The sequence below is a fragment of the Cupressus sempervirens genome, chromosome 3 (genome assembly GCF_028749045.1).
Source record: "Cupressus sempervirens isolate cs-2001-9-10 chromosome 3, ASM2874904v1, whole genome shotgun sequence".
NCBI classification, from domain to species: Eukaryota; Viridiplantae; Streptophyta; class Pinopsida; order Cupressales; family Cupressaceae; genus Cupressus; species Cupressus sempervirens.
Genome location: NC_143120.1, coordinates 15,867,074 through 15,888,930, shown reverse-complemented (window position 1 = coordinate 15,888,930; position 21,857 = coordinate 15,867,074). Strand labels below are relative to the sequence as shown.

The 21,857-nt window shown below is 32.9% G+C and overlaps 1 protein-coding gene across 5 annotated transcripts in view; it reads left to right on the top strand.

Annotated features, from left to right (window-relative positions):
* Nucleotides 1–17,486: 17,486 nt before the first annotated feature.
* Nucleotides 17,487–21,857, top strand: part of LOC149564511 (sm-like protein LSM8) — a 28,506-nt gene continuing 24,135 nt past the window's right edge. For all 5 annotated transcript variants that reach the window (XR_016361843.1, XM_089818055.1, XM_089818054.1 and 2 more), the window contains exons 1-3: nt 17,487–17,675; nt 17,787–17,827; nt 17,940–18,014. Coding sequence is in view for 4 of the 5 variants with exons in the window: in XM_089818055.1 (XP_089674181.1) it covers nt 17,642–17,675; nt 17,787–17,827; nt 17,940–18,014 (150 nt within the window). In the remaining variant the exon portion in view is untranslated. The remainder of the gene's footprint in view (nt 17,676–17,786; nt 17,828–17,939; nt 18,015–21,857) is intronic.

Sequence of the window (21,857 nt, the reverse complement as noted above, 5' to 3'; positions counted from 1 at the left end):
CCAGTTGCACATCAATCACCTGATTCTTAATGATCTTTCCATGTTTGAAAACTTCCATCTTCAGATCTTTTCCTCTAAGTTGTTAGGCTCCTTCTTGAGAGAACTTAGCTCTGATACCAATTGTTGGAATATTCAAATGGGAAGAATGCTTCTAACGGGGGGGGGGGGGGGGGGGTGGCGGTGAATCAGAAGTATTGGCTTTTAACCTATTTTAAATCCTTAATAACATATAACTGAAATTATCATGCATGCATATAAACATTAAACAATCATGAGAAACAAACATGCATCACCACATAACACTTGAGATTTGGTAATTCAGAAACCCTCCAGGAATAAGAAGGTAAAACTAGGGTGGGGATGATACCCACAAAATCATTGCAGCAATAATGTTTTACCACTTCTGATGGTCTGCCCTGTTAAAGGCCTACCCTATTAAAGGCTTTACGCTTTGTCAATAGTAACTTGGTTAAAGGATTTACAAACACTTTACATGAAGTGTTACCCTATTAAAGGATTTAATCACCCTTTTAAAGGATCTACAAAATAGCTGTTAAGCTAACCTATTCAACATAGGGTTTCCTTTCTAATACAATGGCTAGAGAGTATTAGGTATAATAAACTTGATAGCTTACAATCCTTGATTGCTGAATATAGGCACTTGATCTACTTTCTCTGATCTTGATCCTCTAAGACCTGATATTCATTCGTATCCCTTGCTTTGTTGTGATCAACTGAATGTTTAATCGTTGCTCTCTTCCTCTAAGTCTTTTTACTTTGAACTCTGAACTCCACTATATTTTCCCACACACTTCTTTTTTCATCCATAATACAATGAGATTTTGTCTTCCTTATAAAGACATTCAAAGACTTAGGGTTACGTGTGGATGTATGATCAATATTGAATCTCTATTTCCTGCTCCTTCCTTGCACTTTTGTTATTGGTTGCATGCCTTCTTCATTTTTTTTAATTGGTTGCATGTAGTTTGCATAGGAAAAATAAAAGATTTGATCTTATCTACTTGATCCTTCTAGATCCTTCAATGTCAGTCATAGAAATGGTTTACATCTGAATTAGTGAAGTTGCAAACTCATATGTGCATTCTGTGTTACTTAGTACTTACTAATTTCTGATGCTCAACACATGTAACAAAACTATCTCATTCGGCTCCTGTTGCATTTTTGTTTTGCTCGGCATCGTCTGTGACTCGGCACTTAAATATCACTCAACTCCTGTATCATGCTTGGCACCTGAAGTCACTCAACACTTGATCTTCACTCGACACTTGATGGATTTTTTGACTCGACACATGTTGTGGCTTGGAATGCATAGTGTGCTCGGCTTCAATGTGGAAAGTGGTTAAGTGTGTTGGCACTCAAATGTTAAAACCATTATGAGACTAACATCAAGTAGTTAATTATGTGTGTAATTAAGGATCATGAATCCCTATTGAAGATGATTCACCCATCATAAAATTAGAAGGACTAAGCGACAAAAAGGATGAATCTAGATCATTCATTGAGATCAAGATGCTTCATCAAACAACTATTTAAGGAGGGTTTTAGACCTAATTACTATGGTTGCAAGTTAGAAGTTTGGATGCAAAGTTGAAGGTGAATTCAATAGAGATAAGTGTTAAGAAGTTCTAAGGTGATTGAGCAGTGTAGAAAGTAGATATTGAAGATCTATCATAGAGATGTGATATCAAATTGTAAAGAGAAGATCTATCATCAACATTCAAAGTGCATATCAAAAGATTAAGGTATTGATACATTTTAACAAGTGTTTCAGGGTAACCATCTTAACAGAGTGGTCCTAATAGGCCTATGTAAATCTCCTAACAAAGTGCTCAATTAATTGTGTAGTTGAATTCCTTTAATCAAGGTAGACTGGAGAAGTCTTGTAAGCTATTCATAGGGATGACCCCTCATAAGGTAGATCATCAGAAGTGATCAAACTTTGTAACCCTAACATACACACTTTATTATATAATAGTGAAGATTTTGTGTATGTCATCCCCACCATAGTTTTACCTTCACCTTGGAGGGTTTCTACATTACCAAATCTTTGTGTTATGTGTTGAGTTATTTCTTAAATATTTCATTCATGTCATTAGATACTAGATATGATATTACATTGCATTAAATGATTGTTTTGATATAAGATAAGGGTTTATGGTGAAGATACCAAATATGGTTTATGCTTGGAATTGTTAAATTTTTTATAGATCTTGATTACCCTTCCCCCTTCTCGGCATCTTAATTTCCCTATTAGATTTCCAACAATTGTTCTTCTGTAGTGTTACACCCTTAATATTGGTGTATATAGGGTTATGAATAGTCAACTTGTGCCTATCTTAATCCTTAATTAAGTCATGTTATCATTATTATATTATTATTTAGGTAGGTAGGTCAGCCTAGGTGTTATGTAGGGTTGTGTCTATTCAACCTAAGAATAATGAGGTATATATAGGAGGTTGTGAGTCTTATTTCAACATCATATTGTGAAGTGTGTTCTCATTGGAGATATTTGGAGGTTGCCCCCTCGAAGTGGCCTATTACTCTCAATTATTATCAAGTATTTATATAATATTTCATAATATTTCTTCTATTGTGCAAGTTATTTCATTACAAGTGGTATCAAAGCATGATCTTGGCACCATAGAACTAAGATTTTTTCTCAACATCGGGGTGATTTTGGGAAGAGCATAACTTTCAAATTTTAGCAAATTTTTCAAAGATTTTTAAAGGGTTTTTGAAGACCATATTAAAGAAACTATAGACCAAAATTTAGAGGAATTGGAGTAAATTTGAGAAAATTATTGCAGAATTACTATTTCTACACAATTTATTGAGATCTTCATATCTCTCACATCCTACCAAATTGGAGTATAACTTATATTGGGTTTTTGAATACATAGTAGAGGATCCTGAATTTCAAAGCTTGGAGGAATTGAAAAAAAAGCAAGATATTGCAAAATTAGGAAAACTCTCTCTCAAGGTAGCAAATTTCCTATTTTTTTGGAGATTTTTCCCAAGGGTATCTTGGCCCTAGTAAGTTACAGTAAAAAATAAATAAATAAATCAGAGAATTTACATTTCATTTGTGTGATTTATTTCAAAGATATTGGTTTCCATCATGACGGGGCCTTCAACAAGAGGCAAAAATAATGCTACCACATCAGGGAAATTCTTTGATCAAGATTGGGAAACAACAAAGAATAGTAATCCCAATGAGGAACTTAGTAAGTTCAAGGAAGAGGCTAAGAGGGATATATGTGACCTGTGAGGAGATATATTAGGTATACAAAGCATGTTAAGCACCTATATGAATGAAACAAGGAAGGAGATCTCAAGCAATCAAGGTGAAAACTTCAAGTTGAGTAATAATGACACAAATTTTAATAATCCTACGGGATCTAGGATTTTTTTTCCAAAGGTGGTTATGCACAAATTTGATGGCAAGGATCCTCTAACATGGATAAATCAAATGGAGATTTTTTTTGAAGTACATCAAATCCCACATGGAAAAAAGGTCATGATGGCTTCCTTATATTTAGAACTAGATCAATTCATTTGGTATTGTTGGCTTTGTACTCATGGGAGGAAAAAGGGTCTCACTGTATCATGGTCAATTTTTACAGAAGAAATCCAAGCACAATATAGCAATAGTGTGACAGAAAACTTCTTTAGCCAACTTGCTAAGCTTCAACAAATAGGATCAGTTAAGGATTATATTCAAAAAATCCAAAATCTATCCTTAAGAGTGGATACAATTACAGAGAACTTGAATGATTTATTCCTGGGTGGTCTCAAGGATCACATTCAACATGAGGTATGCATGTTTTGTCCCGTCTCAGTAAATGAGTCTTTTATATTGGCACGTACGGTAGAGGAGAAGTTCTTGATTCCTAGAAAGCAAGGGGCTAATGTGACAAGAGAAAAAGGATATTCAACAACTTCTCTTCCTCAACCTACTAGGTTGAATCCACAACAAATTGAGGAGAAAAGAGCAAAAGGGTTGTGTTTTAATTGTGATAGCAAATATAGTCAAGGACATAAATGTAGTGAAAAGAAATTGTTCTATATTGAAGGTCCAAGTGAGGAAGAAGAGGATGATCCCATATCAGAGGAGGATATGGAGTTAGATGAGGAATCACATGATTCTTAACCAATCATTTCTTGTCATGCACTTTTAGGTTTTAGTGCACCACAAACTCTCAAGGTAGTGGGTTTCTTAAAGAAGCATAAAGTAACAATGTTGATCAACTCAGGTAGTACCCATAATTTCATCAACAAAAAGTTAGCAACTCTTCTAAATTGTTTTATATATCTAGCCCCAGAATTTTAGGTTTTGATTTCAAATGGGAGCACAATTAATTGTTCAAGGAAGTATCATAACATCAAATTATCCATGGGATATTATTAACTTGATATCCCAATGCATGTGATATCCATGGGTGCAACAGATATTATTTTTGGAGTACAATGGCTTACTACATTGGGAACAATTGAGACAAACTTCCAAAAACTATTCATGCGATTTCAATCAAAAGGAAAGACAGTGGACCTAAGAGGATTGAAGGAAAAACCCCCATGGATGGTAAGCTCTCATCAAGTGCAAAAGTTTCTTAAGAAAGGTGTGGATGGATTTGTGGCCCAACTATGTTCATTAGAAGTTTCTCAATCTAATGCTCTTACTCATCCAAATTTACAAGCAATAATTGATCATCACTTAGTGATTGTTGGAGATATGCATAATGGACTTCCTCCTAAGAGGGATCATGACCATGCCATACAACTAGTTCCAAGGAGCCAACCACCAAACATCAGGTCTTATAGGTACCCACCCATATAAAATGTGAGATAGAAAATATTGTTGAGGAAATGCTAGAGGCATGAATTATCAGGCATAGCCAAAGTGCTTACTCCTCACCTGTTGTGATGGTGTGTAAGAAGGATGAAACTCGGTGCATGTGTCTAGATTATAGAGTGCTGAACAACTACACCATTAAAGATAAGTTTCCAATTCCAGTCATCGATGATCTTCTGACCAAATTTGGATTAAGGAGGAAGATATTTGTAAGATAGCATTTAAAACTCATGAGGGTCATTATGAACTTTTGGTGATGCCATTCGGTCTTACTAATGCACCATCTACATTCCAAAGTTTGATGAATTCCATTTTTAAAAATTTCTTGAGAAAGTTTGTGTTAGTGTTTTTTGATGATATATTAATTAATAGCAAAACTTGGGAAGAAAATTTGTAGCATGTAGATCAAGCATTTCAATTACTCGAATATCATCAACTCTATGCTAAGCCACCCAAGTGTGCTTTTGATCTTAAGGAGGTGGAGTATTTGGGACACATAGTTTCGCATGAAGGAGTAAAGGTGGACCCTAACAAAATTAAGGCTATCATGGAATGGCCTATTCTAAAAACTATTAAGAAGCTAAGCAGTTTCTTGGGATTGACATGATAGTATAGAAGATTTGTGAAGAATTATGGTTGTATAGCAGCACCCCTTACCATTCTATTGAAGAAGGATTCTTTTCATTGGAATGAATTTGCTAATGTATCATCTGAGCAATTGAAGAAGGCTATGTGTACAACACTAGTTCTTGCCACTCCAGACTTCACCAAGGAATTCATTATGGAATGTGGTGCTTTTGGAAACTGGATAGGAGTAGTTCTCGTGCAAGAAGGTCAACCAATTTCTTTTGAGAGTCGTCAATTAAAAGGTAAAAATTAACTCAAACCTATTTATGAGAAGGAAATGCTAGCAACCCTTTGTGCAGTTAAAAAATGGAGGCCTTATTTAATGGGTTGACACTTCAAGGTTAAGATAGATCATGATAGCCTAGAATATTTTTTGGAACAAAGATTATTGTCAGAAGAGCAACAAAAATGGGTCATTAAGATGTTGGGATATGACTTTGAAATTGTATACAAGAAAGGGAAGGAAAATATTATGGCCGATGCACTTTCTAGGAAGGATGAAAAAGATGAAACCTTATTGTGTGCCCTTTCAATATTACAAGAAAATTGGGTGGTAGAAGCCAAAGAAGAATGGAAAAATGATGTTGTAACAAGTAATCTCATCCAGCAAATAAAAAGTGACCCTAGTAGTTCAGATAAGTTTTGTTTAAAGGGAGATATTCTTTGGTATAAAGAGTGCTTGTATTTCTACAAGAATTCCACTCCTAAACACAAGATTCTCAAAGAACTACATGAGTCCCCAATTGGTGGTCATTCAAGATTTTTGAAGACATATCATCAAGTCAAGCAAGATTTTTTTTGGGAAGGGCTAAAAGGTGATTTTCAAAAATTTGTGGCTGAATGTTTGGTTTGTCAAAGAAATAAGGGGGAAACAATTGAGACATCATGTCTCTTGCAGCCTTTATCTATTCCTAGCCAACGTTGGGAAGAGGTATCCATGGACTTCATCACAGGGCTTCCCAAATCTAAAGGTCATAATGTCATCATGGTAGTAGTTGATCGCCTCACTAAATATGCACATTTGATTGCATTATCACATCCTTTTACAACAAGTATAGTGGCAAATATTTTCTTGGAGAATATCCAAAAGATACATGGTACACCTAAGGTTATTGTTAGTGATTGTGATCCTATCTTTACTAGTCACTTTTGGAAAGATTTATTCTCATCTTTGGGTACTTAATTGGCTCATAGTTCTTCATGCCATCCTCAATCAGACGGAAAAATTGAGGTTGTTATTAAATGTTTGGAAAGATATCTACGTTGCTTCACTTTAGAAAAAACAATCTCAATGGGTAGATTGGCTACCTCTTGTAGAATGGTGGTAGAATACTTCTTTTCATAGCTCATAAAAAATGTCTCCATTTTTGGCACTTTATGAATATCATCCTCCTTCCATCACATCATCATTAAAGGTGTCACCAAGAGTTCAGGTACTAGAAGACCACTTACTTCATCAACAACAGGTACTTTTAGGACTTGAGGAGAATTTAGCCATGGCACAAAATTGAATGAAACAACAAGTAGACCAACATCGTAGTGAAAGAAATTTTGAAGTTGGGGACTAGGTCTTCTTGAAATTGTAGCCTCATAAATAAATCTCAATGAAGCAACAAAAAAAAGAATAATAAGTTGTCTCCAAGATATTATGGACCATACCAAATCATGAAAAAGATTGGTGGTGTTGCCTACAAGCTTGAGTTTCCACCAAAAAAAAAGATACATCCAATTTTTCATGTTTCTTGTTTGAAGAAGGTAATTGGGCAAAATATTCCTACTCAAATAGTACTACTAGAACTTGATGAAGAGGGAAGAATAATTTTGGAACTAGAGTGTATTCTTCAAACATGTACAAAGAAGTTGAGGAACAAAACCCTGACTCATCCAATGGAAGAACTTACTAGTTGAAGAGTCCACATGGGAGGGTGAGGAGTTCATTCAAAAGAATCCACACTTGGTTAGCATTAAGGACAATGCTTCTTTCAAGAGAGGGGGCATCCTACGCCCTTAATATTGGTGTATATAGGGTTATGAATAGTCAACTTGTGGCTATCTTAATCCTTAATTAAGTCATGTTATCATTATTATAATATTATTTAGGTAGGTAAGTTGGCCTATGTGTTATGTAGGGTTGTGTCTATTCAACCTAAGCATAATTAGGTATATAGAGGAGGTTGTGAGTCTTATTTCAACTTCATATTGTGAAGTGTGTTGTCATTGGAGATATTTGGAGGTTGCCCCTCAAAGTGGCCTATTACTCTCAATTATTATCAAGTATTTATATAATATTTCATATTATTTCTTCTATTGTGCAAGTTATCTCATTACGCATAGATAGTAGTAATGAAGTGATAGTTAATAGTAGCATACCATCCATCTTGGATCTAGATTTACATTGCAACTAGGCATGTGTGCCAAGATAATGTAAATTACATGTTGTAGGCCAATTTGATGTAAGTTCTTGATTTATGAATGAGAAATCCTTTCAAGACATAGTTCAAAGGATTCAACTAAAAAACTTACTAGTAGTTTTTAAATTTATAGGTTAGGGTTTATGTATACATACTAATAGATGAAAGTGATTAACCTTTATATGTGGGTGCGTTAATGCCTGATGTGAATGGTGTGCTTTTGTGCTTCACATGGACAATCAAGTTCTTCAAGATAGGACTATCTTTGTTAAGTGAAATACTCTTTGTATTAGTTTGAATCAACATTAACTATATGGAAAATCATAAAGAAAGACAGAAAGTGGTTAAGGAAAAAATTAGGTTTTGAATAATTAGCGAATAAAGTGTGTTTCTATAAAAGGCAACATGCCTTGTGTTCTTATAATGATGCGTGTATTTGTCCTCTATTATTGGGAAATTAAGAAAATAGCATATGTTTGGCTAACTTTGGTAGATCTCATAATGACCTCTCTAGATAACTATATTAGTATGGCTTATAACTGAATGGATCTTGCGAGCCTTTATAATAATGTTGGTGTCCTGTAAATAAGACATTTTATTTTTTGTCATAGCATCCATTGATATCTATGTTCAATGTGAGCTCTACTTGGCAAGCATACCTAGTAGCAACGTGAATTCCCTTTATCTTTGTTACCTTTCTATTAATTCGATAATGGTGGCCTTGCGAGAGAAATTATTCTTCAATTAATTTTTGACCACTAATAAAAATTGTACCTTACTTGACTCCACTATTTTCAACAAAGACTTATCTTCTTTTTCCTTAGCACACATTTATTTATACTATTACTTTGCTTGTTCTTTTTAGGTTTTGAGAGAAAGCATTGACATACATTTGCATCCCATGCTTACATTACTTTCTATTCCTCTCACAAGATATTTTCCTTTTATTATATCATTTTTTTTAGTTGTCTTATTAGAACAAATTTCAACTAAATGCAAGATGGGACACATTGTGAAATCTGACTAGTCTTAACATAACATTGTTAGTGCTTCTTGAAATACCCATTGTCTACTTCATTATACTTACCTACAAAAAATAATAATAAGTTTATTTGCTATAAAAATTCCAAGAGAAACCCTTAAAAATGTAAAACACCATACACAAAATCCATGACAAATATCATTTCAACCAATTGTATATGGGAGAAGCTAGATGAATATCATTTTGCCTAGTTATATCTAGCTTGTCGATGACCATAACAGAAAAACTAATAACATTCTCTATGCCAAATAGTTGTCTCGCCTACTATCACACAACTTACTAGACATAAAAGCATGAACAAATAGTCTATTAACTAAGAATAAAATTACCATATACTATATAGAATGTATACAAATTACATCTTTGTTACATTTAATGGAAACAATCCTTAAAAAGGGGTCCAAGCACCAAAGGTCCTGCCTTCTATTGTGGTCGATTGGTTGTGTAATTGTAATAGAATGAACATAGTTAAAGATGTATAAGTGTAAGAAAATAGTTGATATATTTGTACCATGGTTTGTGAAGATAAAATTTTGGTAAATGAGTTTGATTTCTTTTAAAGATAAAATATAGCAGTGAGTAGACATCAAAGTTGTCAATAATTTACAAAGAATGTTACAATTTGGAAATGATGGACATAGTCACATTATATTTTGCAGAGTTTTAATTATTCTTGTATTTTTAATCAATCAGTGATGAGACAATACAAATCTATGAAGCATTGAAATATAAACATTGAAACTAGATAGCGAGTATTGCAAACAACTAAAGAGCCTACATGATCAAATAATGATTGGTGCAACAAACTATGTTGCTCAAATACAATAAGGATTACCGTGTTCTTAGGACACAAGTTGATGGTGTTTTTGCCCATATTTTTTGTGGTTTGAAGGGGTGCACAAACTATTTCAGCATAGATGTGGGCATGTAAATTGGTAACACCAATCGCTTAAAAGTAGAGGGAATGGGTAGCTTCTACCAAAGATTCAAACATGCTTATTTCTTTAAAGACTGATTGACATTGAAAGCAAAAAATTGGGATATATTTTCCAGTCGTGATGTCTTATAAATCTAAATGCCTACCTAAAAATATGAAAAGAAATTGCAGAAAGAATGAAAAAGGGATAAAAAGATATATAATAGTTCATGAAATGTTATATCTTAAATTTTCACTTTCTTTGCAAAATAGACAAGAACCAATGGATCATATCGAAGCCTACGAGCTACCAAGTAGTGAAGGCCATCGCAAAATTGTTTTAGGAACCCGATACGGGCCCATTTGAAACCTCTATGTTTTTTTATTAGAGGTTGTAACAATAAACAACTAGTTCTAGTTTTTTTAATTATAAAAATAAGTAAGAATTACAAGTTATATATAAATTGTAGAACCTAAAATAATTCTAAAATATAGTCAAATTAATCACATTTTATGAAGGCACTAACTTTAAGAAGAAAGAACGTTTGAAGAAATTAGTATAATTGTGGAAATTTCATATAAAGGAGCTCTGGTCCAAGCCAAGATTGGAGAAATTGAAGGTAACTGAAGGCACAAACTATAAAGCATCATCTAACATATCCTCTTAGCCTCCAAAATCTAACACGTCATTATGCTCTACAATTTTTGGCCAAACAAAAGCAGATAAGGATATTCATATATACAACACAAGAAGTGGAATATAACAACATATTTGTAAATAAACCAAAAATACAAATAATCTTCACGTATTACCTCATAATCAACAATTTACATGAAATCTTCACTATTGAAAATGCCACTATGAAAGTTAAGACCAACCTCTAAAATGGTTGCATAATTTTTCATGGCCAATGATTATGGTGGTCTGTATGAATAAGTTGTTGATACTTTACGTAACACTAGAAACTATGGCCTCCTTACTATCTATAGGAGAAGAATCCTAGTAGGTATGGCAACCATTACCACTGTATATGAGAAATGTTAGTATGCTAATAGAAACCAAATTTAAATAAAGCTTCTACAAACTAAACAAAATTCATAAACTTCAAGATAGACTAAGATGAGCTCTCAATTGAGAATATGAGCCATTAATGGGCTCTCTCAATAAGAAGCTCTCTTGTTGAGTGGCTTTGTCTAAATAGATAGGATGTATGCTCAAGCTTATGCTTCAAAAAGGGCTTCAAATGGAGTTGGAATTTGGGTGTGAGTGTATGGTTTTGATGCAAAATGGCTTCTTAAAATGACATTATGACTTTACTTCATGGATTGTGTTAAAATGGCTTGGGAGAGGATTCCTTAAATAGGCAAAGGGCTTGAGGGATCAAGGGCTAGGATGCAAGGATGGAAAAAAGCTTATGGAAGGGTCAAATTGCATGAGAGGAGAGCACATGGATTGTGCTTCCTTACAACCAATCAAGGAGTTACACATGTCACAGGGTGAGAGGATGGAGGAAAGGGGAAGGATGAGTCAACAAAGGAGGGTCAAGGGATAAAATCTTCATAAAGACCCTCATAATGGCTTGTAAGAGCAATGAAAGGGCTTTGGAAGAGTCATTTATGGCCTAGTGGGCTTCATAAAGTTTTATGGTTGGGATATTTTGAGAGAGATGAGAGGAATTTCGACTTGGGCTTGATTAGGGAGGTTTTAAGCTTGCTTAGGCTTGTGCAAATGATTAGAGGATAGATTAGGATGGTTTAGGATTAGCTTAGGGATAGGCAAGTGGATGGCATTTAATGAGGGTGGGTGAAGGAGGAGATATTTGTTAACTTTGGCTTGGGTTAGTAAGTTTTAACCCATGTTTAGGGAATGTGACAAGGTTAGGAGGGGATTAGGATTAGGTTTAAAGACATCTTCTAGAAGAGTCTAGACTTTGGATGAGGATAAAGACTTTCTAGAATAGTCTAGAACTTCCTAGGATGAGGATGAAGACTTTCTAGAAGAGTCTAGAACTTCTTAGGATGAGGATAAATTAGATTTTTAGGAAATAAATAAAGTTTTATTTATTTCAAGGGTTTGGGTTGAGGAGATATTTATTAAAACATTTTTAATAAACATGAGGATTAATATTTAATCTTAATTAAATATTTTGAGTTGAGATTAGGGGTAGGAAATGATGGGATTAGCCTTTAATCAAAATTAAAGAAGGATTAGAAGATTTTGGAAGAGGTTAGTGGTCTTAAGGAAATTGGCCAAGTTTTGGGCAAAAAATAATTTATTTATTTATTTTGGGTTTTTTGGTCAATTTATTAATTAAATAATTAATAAATAAGGAAATAATGTTTAAATAAGATTTAAACATTTTTGGGAGGGATTCCTTAATTAAATATTTTTAATTAAGATAAAGGGATTTAATGGCATAAAAATAAATAAATTAATTAACAAATAATGATGTCATCAGGGACTTTTTTCAGAAAATAAAAATATTTTATTTTCTAAAGGTTTTTAGGTGTCTACAACCACTACTATGAATTTACTATGAATTTGATATGCTACTACCCCATTGTTTAAGTGAAATAAGCACTTATTGTCTCCTTCCTATTTTCTAGAGGTTCCAATGTGTCCGCAACATCACTTGTCAGAGGCCTTGCTTTGGGGTTTTGGTTGAGGCACTAATAAGCAAAGCTACAAGCTTTCTAGGCACCATTCATAGAATATTGAAGCCTTCGATCAATAAATTGCAGTAGCTTTCACTTATCATTTAAAAGCGGTTGAGCCCACACTACCAAATTATGTTCCCTAGTGTTTTTTGTTTTATCCACTGGCCATCTCCCAGTAAGCAACTCAATTAACACAACACCAAAGTTGTAGACTTCAAGCAGTCAAGTGACCTGTTACAAAAAATACTAAATCCCATCGGCAAAGCATTTTAGACATTAGGCCTAATGCCAAATGCCAAATTAGTAGTCTAAAGAATGCCATTATTTTTTGGCACAAGGCAGGTAAGGGGACCCATTCAAAGTGCCTGATCCACACATACACTTACATATTATGAAACTTGTCAGCCATAACATATTCAAGAGCACTATAACACAAGTGGAGACATGGGTTTCATCACCTTGAGGTCCATATTTTGTGAATCCAAAATTAGATATCTTAGTTGTATAATCCAAAAGAGAACAGAGACAATAAGTAGGGAATTCACTCCAGCCTAAAATAAAGCAAGTCTGAATACTACAAAGAGATTTAAAAACTACACCTCAAGCATTATACTCACGTTATGTGACCAATTCAAACATATAAAGAAAGAAGCATATTTCACAAATGTAAAATAGAACTCGACCACTACGAGTGCAAATATCAGAGTCTAATAAATGGTAGTATGCAAGTAATATAAAATAGATTCAATTTAGGCAAAAAAGATCATTATCAATAATCATGCACGTACATAAATATTGGTTTTATAAAAGAATGCAAGGAAAAAGACCCAAAATCTAAGTTTTAAGATTTGAAAAACAACTTTGTATATAACCTAAAACAAAGGAAGTTACCCAAAAAATAATTCAATTACAAAATGAGGTAACATGTGAGATCTTAGAGGATAAACACTTTAGAAAATAGAGCATATTGATTTATTCTCTTTTGGGTTCAAATATAAAACAAACCCTATACACAATAAACGAAAATAATAAAAAATAGGCGTTGGTTAATGAGGCAACGTGGTCATAATCCAAGTTCTCAATAGAGGAAACATTAGCATAAATAATTGTTGCTTGATGAACCTATGCATCATGAGAAATTACGAAACTGACCAAGGAACCAACCAAATGAACAAATGGACGTTTTATTATATGGACTGATGCCATTGTGTAGATATACTAGTATTGGATTGGCTACTTATACAATAGAGCATCTTCTAATCATTTTCTATTTTTTTTGGAAAAAATATGTTCAATACAAATCTCCTAAAAGATTTCATAAATCATATGATGAAAGCAATAAAATGTATTTGCTAAGTCCTGTACAGAAAAATACAGAGACGTTTCATAACACAAAATTGTTTTTGCAGAATGAAAATCTAACTAAAGCTAAATTCTCTTTACAAAAAGTTCACCAAAAACTACAACACAAAATCATTTGGGAAAACAATTAGTTACCACCTTAATACATAAATTTCGCAGAACCAAATTTTGATGGCATGAAAAAATCTCTGAATATATATGATAAACATAATTATAAAAGTAGTTACATACCTAAATGCCTTTCTTAGTACACCTGTGAAAAATTTCATGTTTCAGAAAACCAAAAAGTCATTTTGTTGTGAGCATCTCATTTTTGTGGTAATGCGGATGTGTTATTTGAGACCAAGTACAATTGTATGAACAACAACTTTGAGGATATAATATGCAGATGTAATTGACTTAGTTTCATTTAATTTTTTTATGTTGAATCTGCAGAAAGATACACAGATCAAAAATAAAGAAAAAATGTGAGTTTTATAGCAAGTAGCAAATTTATAGAATAGAATGCTTGCCTGTTGATTGAAGGAAATTAAGGACTGATCAGTTTGTTCGAAATATATGTAATTAATTTTTTTTGAAAGTTTGATGATTAAAGAAGAAACTTGTATTCTTGTAATAATCTCTTCAACTTGGAATCTTCTTACAAAGTATTCCTTTAGCACTGCCTAAAAACCAAGTAGCATAATTTGAGATCAGTTTGCAATTAAAATTTGAAGTCTAGAAATGTGAATTGGTGCTTAATTTTGTGATAAATCAAGATGTAAGAAAAGACCAAAATAGGCATACCTGATTGAGTGTAAACAATTGATTGCAAAGAGTTGAATTTGCTAAAAATGTTTAGAAGTGGAGAACTGAAAACTAAGGATATAATATGCAGATATAACCATTGGCGATACCTAAAGACCGACCATCATTATTTTAGGTCAATTTGCAATTGAAATCTGAAGTCTATAAATATGATCAAATGTCATCTTCGTAATCCTGAAAACTAAATGTAATTGATAAATATATAATGGACATGTAAAGAGTACCTAATTCTACTTGTAATCTTTGTAATTGAAGCAAGAGCATCTTTACTCAAAGTGATCGTAATGAAGAAATAGGGTTTTTTTTTCCATAAAAATGTTCAGATTAAGGAAAAAAATCACATCAAGAATTGAAAAACTTAGAACCCTTCCAGTATAGATCAAAATTCTTACAAGAAATTCTTTTGATTATATTTTTGTTCAATGATGCCTATGTATTTTTCTGCATCCTTCAAGAATTGCCCACATAACTCACTAGGGCTTGGTGTTGTGAACTCTTTTCTTGCTACAATTTAGTGGCTTATTCTTCTCAATGAGATTAAGTGCAATATTGAATAGTACACTACTATGATACCAAAAAATACATACCAACTTGGCCTTGCGATGTATTTCTTGGTCTTACATTGCACCTTGAAACCAAGATTGTGAACCAAAAGTGTTATGAAACTGCGTGTTTGAGGTTATAATACTATGCTTGTTGTAAATGCCTAAATCTACAACCCAATATAAGATGAATGATACCCTAAATATGCGCCTGAAATTGTTGAACTATTGACAAATGTTATTGGCTTGTACAGTCTTTTTTAATCTATTTTCTAGTCCATATAAGTCGCAAATAGAGCCTTCATCTTAACGTCTTGTTCAATTGCACATTCCTAGAGGATTTATTCAATGCAAAATTTGAGCGAGTTTATGCCTTTTTCCATATACAATTTACAATAGTTCTATATAACCATTTTGCCATTATAGTTGTAGCACCATCTTTTCCTACAAAGTTTTTGGGCTTCCCATTACTTTTGTTGGTTGATGTGCCTTTTTAAATTAAAATAATATTAAATCATCGTATTAAACTAAATTAGTAAAAATTTTAGATGAGCAGGAGGGAAAGCATAATTGTGAGGTACTTGCTTTGGCTTCGTGAATTTATGGCTTTACCAACATCAAATGCTTAATCATAAGGAAAAAAGGGTATAAAATTATTATACATTATTGGTTAAACAAAAATGAACTGAAATATTATGACCGTAATGAATGTGACGACATGCCTCAACATCATGACATGTAAGCCTAACAACCGAAGGGATTTTTGGGGTACTTAGAAATGTTCACAATTTTTTTTTAATAAAATGTAATTAAGAAATAAGGTTTTTTTTAACAAAAACATTGACGATTAAGGGGAAAAGATTAAATAAAAATTTGAAAAACTCAGAACCCTTCTAACAGAGATCAAAATTCTTAAAAAACAAATACCCAAGAAGATAAAATTTTTACTAAGATTTGATAGGGTTTTTTTAATTGAAAAACCATGAGGATCATGAAAAATTTAAAACCCGCGAAGAAATTTAGCAAAGGAAGGAGGAGTTTTAGTAAACTAGTTTAATAGGAGGAACGCAAAACCTAATTTTTAATGAAGTTTGTTTGTATGTGAGCGAAATTTCCATAATTTTGGTGGGTTAAATTTTTAGTTGGATGAAATCACTACAAGTGAGTTGTTCCAAACTGGAACTCTTCAGTGGAGCTTAAGTTTCAGAAGATTGCATTTTATATCTAAAAAAATCATGACATTTATTCATTATTCTGTTTAATTTTTCACTAATAAGATAGATATGTCTTGGTCCTTGATGACATCTGTCCTATCTTTTTATTTGTTATTTTGTATATAAATGTATTTTACTCATTGCCTTTTTTCTGATGGACTAATAAGATTTGAAGAAAATTGCATTTAATTTTTTTTTAAAAACATTAAATTTAATAAAGCATATATAAACATAGGTAAATCTTAAAATAGTTTAAATTTAAATCATCGACCAAAATAATGTTGCATCTCACAATTTCATTAGTTTCCACCAAGTTAGGAACTAATAATAAACTTTAACAGGTAAGCCTTCTACAACTAAATTAATGTTTCTCTTATGGTACCTTCAAAAGCCGAACGTACAAAAATTTCTCCCATTTTCAAAGAACCCAAACTAAAATTTATAACAAGTGCCACATAGTGGCTTGTATTTGCCGTAGATTATAATAGTTTTAATTAATTATAATAATGAAGTAAAAAATTGATAATATTAAATATAATTTTATTACTAATTGATTAATATTTGATATAAATTTTAAATAAAATTTTAATATAAAAATCTAAATTTCACATAAATGCAATGATATTATTATAACTACTTAATTGTATTTTAGTATATTGATATATTAATACATTAATATTTTTTTAAACTATAGATAACTAAACATTTATAAAATAATAGTATTAAGATATAGAGATTTTGGTCCTAGATAATCATAAAATAATTGTACTAGATTTTAGTCTAATAACAAAGTATTTTAAGAAAGAAATAATTATTTATATTATATTTTTACCTTTTCATTTATTATTATACCCTTCCAAAAAAATCGCTCCTATAAGATTCCAAATATAAGAGCCAACCAAGTAAAATAATCCAAAAATCAAAACTTAAAATTAGAAGGAAAAATAATTAGATCGAATTAGTTGAGATTAGATATGTTGAACTGATTACAATAATTACAATACTATAAATTAGAAAATTAGGAAGAAATTATAAGTGCCTAAACCACATCTAACCCTGGAGTTTAAAGGGCGATGAAGAAGTTGCACAGCATTCGTCTATAATTTTCCTTAAGTACCCTCACATTCCTCGTCCGCTTTAAACGACTTTCCTTGCTTTGCGGGTATAGCAAAACCATCTATCCACAGCAATGTCGATAGCTGGATTGGATTCCATGATGGATCGTAAGTGTTTTTAATCCATTTCTTTCAATTGTTCAGAGTGAACATCTACTGTTTTCATTTTGGGTTTACACTTCATTTAAAAAAATATTAATCGTCTGTCAATTTTTTCAGAGATCATCTCCGTCATTACGAACGACGGACGTAACATAGTGGTAAGATTATATGCTTTCTGGGTTTTGCTCTATTCAGTTTCTTCTGTTAAAATACTATTCAAATATGTGTGCTGTATTTATGGTTGATAATTGAAGGTATTTTATGTTTCAGGGTATTTTGAGGGGCTTTGATCAGGCCACGAATCTTATTCTTGATGAATCGCATGAGCGAGTTTACTCTACCACGGTATGCTGCGAATTATCGTATTTATCAGTGGCCTGTTAATTTATTCTCAGTAAATTCAAGCCAGGTTCAAGTTTTGAGATCTGTCCGACTTAAATGAGCCCAACAGACATGCGAATTTTGGTCATTTTCTTACTATTGTCAATTAGAATTTCGCCGCATCTCCTTGAAGAGGGTGTTCAACTAATTTTCCTCTCGGTCCTTTTGTCGTGAATGGGAAAATACTGAATAGGTCGTCAAAAAATAAACACTATGTTTTTAGGAGTTGCTTGGGAATTTAACACTGGGATGGGAATAGGGGTAGAGATATAAGGGGTGGGGTTTGGAACCTAAAGAACATGGTCGAATCTGGTGGTATACAAAATGATGTGTGCCATTTCTGACACTCCCCATCTATATTCCTACTTTTCACATCTTCTATGTGACATGATCTACCAGTCAAATGCCACATTACCACACTCTCGAGATTTGATCGAGAGTAACTCTTTTCTGGAGTGCATTCATTTACCATTAGACCACGTTTGTTTGGATTGTTATTTTTATTATTGAGTTTTCTTTAGCATTTTCAGAGATTTGTGTAAGCACATGCATATGGGATGTGAAACCCTAAACCCTGACCTTTAACTAGTTCTATAAACTTTTATTGATCCTGTCTTTGCTTGAGCTCGTACTGTTTTTTTCTTTTTTTTTTCCCATTTTAGGAGATCAATTTGATTTCAGTCAGACTCTATTCTGTTTCTTTTTCTTGAGTATTTTGCAGTATATTATTAAGGGCTTTGAAGGACAGAGACAATAATTTAACTGGTAATCCAAGTGATAATAATTAACAAAAGCTTGATGGAAACATAAATGTGACAGTAATCTGTAACCGAGAGATTGACTAACGGGAAATCAAATCTTGGTACTGTAAAGAATACTGCTGTGGGAAAACATCTTTTTTGGGTGATAAGTGCAGATTAAACCAATCAACGCAAGTTGTCAGCCCTAAATAAGTGAATGATGTTAGGAAATATGGCACAAGAAACAGAGAAAGAGGGTAAAAGCAGAGCATACCTGTAGACACCCAAAATTTGGCAGAGACTTAAATCATGCAATCCCGATCAATCAGGATCAAATTAAAGAAAAAATTTAAAAATCAGAAGAAACACAACAGACTTTTAAATCAAAAATCGCACTAGGTCATTAATCACTTTTTAAATTGACAAGACCTAAATCAGCTTTAGAAGAGGAAGAAAACAATTCAAATTCATAAAATAAAAATGCAAAAAAGGAGGAAGAAAAAGACAAAGTGTTGAAAATAAATCATTTAGTAAATCAATAAAATCACTTTATCCTCGCAAGATGAAAATCTCCTTTTTACCATTTAAAAGAATTTGGAAAATCCTCATATTATCCCCAAAACCAAGTCTGTTGGACTCTTCCTCCTGGTCTTTTATGAGATATTTTGAATTTCACTTTCACCCCCAATCAAAAGTGAAAATTCTATTTCTTACCCCAACCCTTTCCGAAATCCTATAAATTGGAGGGAAATCTAAGAGACAAGGGACCCAAGTTTTTATGCATCTACACTATAGGCATATTTAGACTCGTTGTTTTAGCATTTTCATTATAGTGATTTCATAGTATTGTTAGTATCATTTTATGTCATTTAGCATCATTTTGTATCATTTAGCTTCATTTATTGCATATTTAGTTCATGGTATGATCATTTCAAGAGCTTTTCTAGGAGTTGCATCTCACATAAAATCTACATTATAGTCATAGATCTTGCATTTTTCATCATAGATCTGCATTTTTAGCAATATCCCATTCTAGAACTGTCACTAAAGGGCTGGTCTGAGAGCTATTTTAGCGGTTGTAGTTAGGGAGACATGAGACGCTTGTAGAGATCATACTCTGATGACAATGTCTTGGGTCTAGTATAGTTTGTCACCAGTCCATTTGCTCTTCTACGTTAAAGTTTCATGAATACGCGTTCTTTTACCATGTACAATACCAAGAACATTCAGCACCAATATGGAACAGACAGCAACAATAATTAAATACACAAGATCCACTCAAGAAACTTGTTAAATTGTTATTAATCATTCACCAGCAGCATACTCAAGAAACTGGTTAAATTTTTGTTAATCATTCACCAGCAGCACTCTATAGCATCCTCTCATTACATTATTACAAAATGATATATTGAATACATAAAAATACAAGAGTAATAAAAACAGGGCGCCAAAAACCAATTTGAAAGTCTAAATTAGTCGCCAACATCTGGAAGCTTCATAAAATCAAACTTCGTAATAAATGCTTCAACTACTTGCGGGAACTTCTACGTGCACGGTTAACATGATGTTTATGACAGGCCTATTGTGACGTTAACTGAGAGAATCTATGAATTACGACTTCATTTACTTCACACATATAACATTCTCCCACTTGAAGCAAATGAAGTAGGATTAAACAAAACAGTAGTAAGTAATCAAATCACCCTAGGCCTACTAAATCTCTGCACAACTGATGCTTTGCTCTTGGTAAAACTTTTGTGAACATATCAGCAAGGTTTTCATTTGTATGAATCTTTTCCAACTGTGACTGTCCTTCCTCCAGCACTTGCCTAAAATCCAATGGTACCTCAAGTCAATGTGCTTGGTTCGTGAATGAAATGCTGGATTTTTTCACCAAACGAATGACACTCTAGCTGTATCAGTACAATTCATATCTATCCTGTTTTACACCTGAGTCTCCAAGGAATAGTTTTATCTGCAACATCTCTTTGCAAGCTTCTGTTGCAGCTACATATTCAGCCTCCGTTGTTGAAAGAGTTACTATTTTCTCCAATCTAGACATCCAAGATACTGTAGCACCTGAGAAAGTGTATAGATAACCAATGGTGGACTTTTTAATGTTCCCATCTCCAACCAATCTGCATCTGTGTAACCTTTAAGCACATCAGTATTACCAAAACATAAACAGTAATTACCAGTACCCTTAAGATACCCAATGTTGTTTGCCTGGGTTTGCAAGGAACTTACAAGTCCCACTGAATGTGCCATACTTAGTCGAGTACTTACCATGGCATACATCAGGTTGCCAACAGCTGAAGCATAAGGAATTTTACTCATTTCAATCTAAGTTGCCGGTTCGGGTTCAGTTCCAAGTTCGAAGTTTGAGAACTGGTTCACAAGTTTGTCAAAATTTTTGAAAGGGGTTTGGGTTCGTTAGTACAAAAACATGTAAAAATTAAAAATAAAAATAAAAATAAATAAATATATATATGCATTTTATGAAGCATGAATTAAAATTAGAATGTTGCATAGTAGCATAAACACATTTAAACAACAAAAAATTTAAAACACCATAAACAGTTAAACTTGTAATCATAGTGATCATATCATCATATAGTAACATAGTTCAATCAACTTCAATATCAAAGATTCAAAACATTTAAAATATCAAGTTGAAGTATCATTGTTTAACTAATGGAATGAAAATCTATTAATATTCTTAGTTCTAAGTTCTTCAATCTTCACCTTCTTCTTCATATTCATCTTCTTCTTCTTCATCTTCTTCTTCTCTGGTATTACTTGCGCTAAGGCCAATGGGATCAACAGCGTAATCAACAATTGTATTGACATCAAAGTCATCAAAATCATCAATTGTAAGCCGAGTAGTGGAAGCATCCAAGTCCGCAATCTTTGCACCTACATCCCACTCCTTTGTATTCTTGACTCTTGTGCAAAACAAGGCGCAAGTTGTTATGCACAAATGCCAGGTTCTCTGCTTTTTTTTATTGCAACCTATTGCGCTTCACCGAGTGGATGAAAGAATAGGTGCTCCAATTCTTTTTTGATG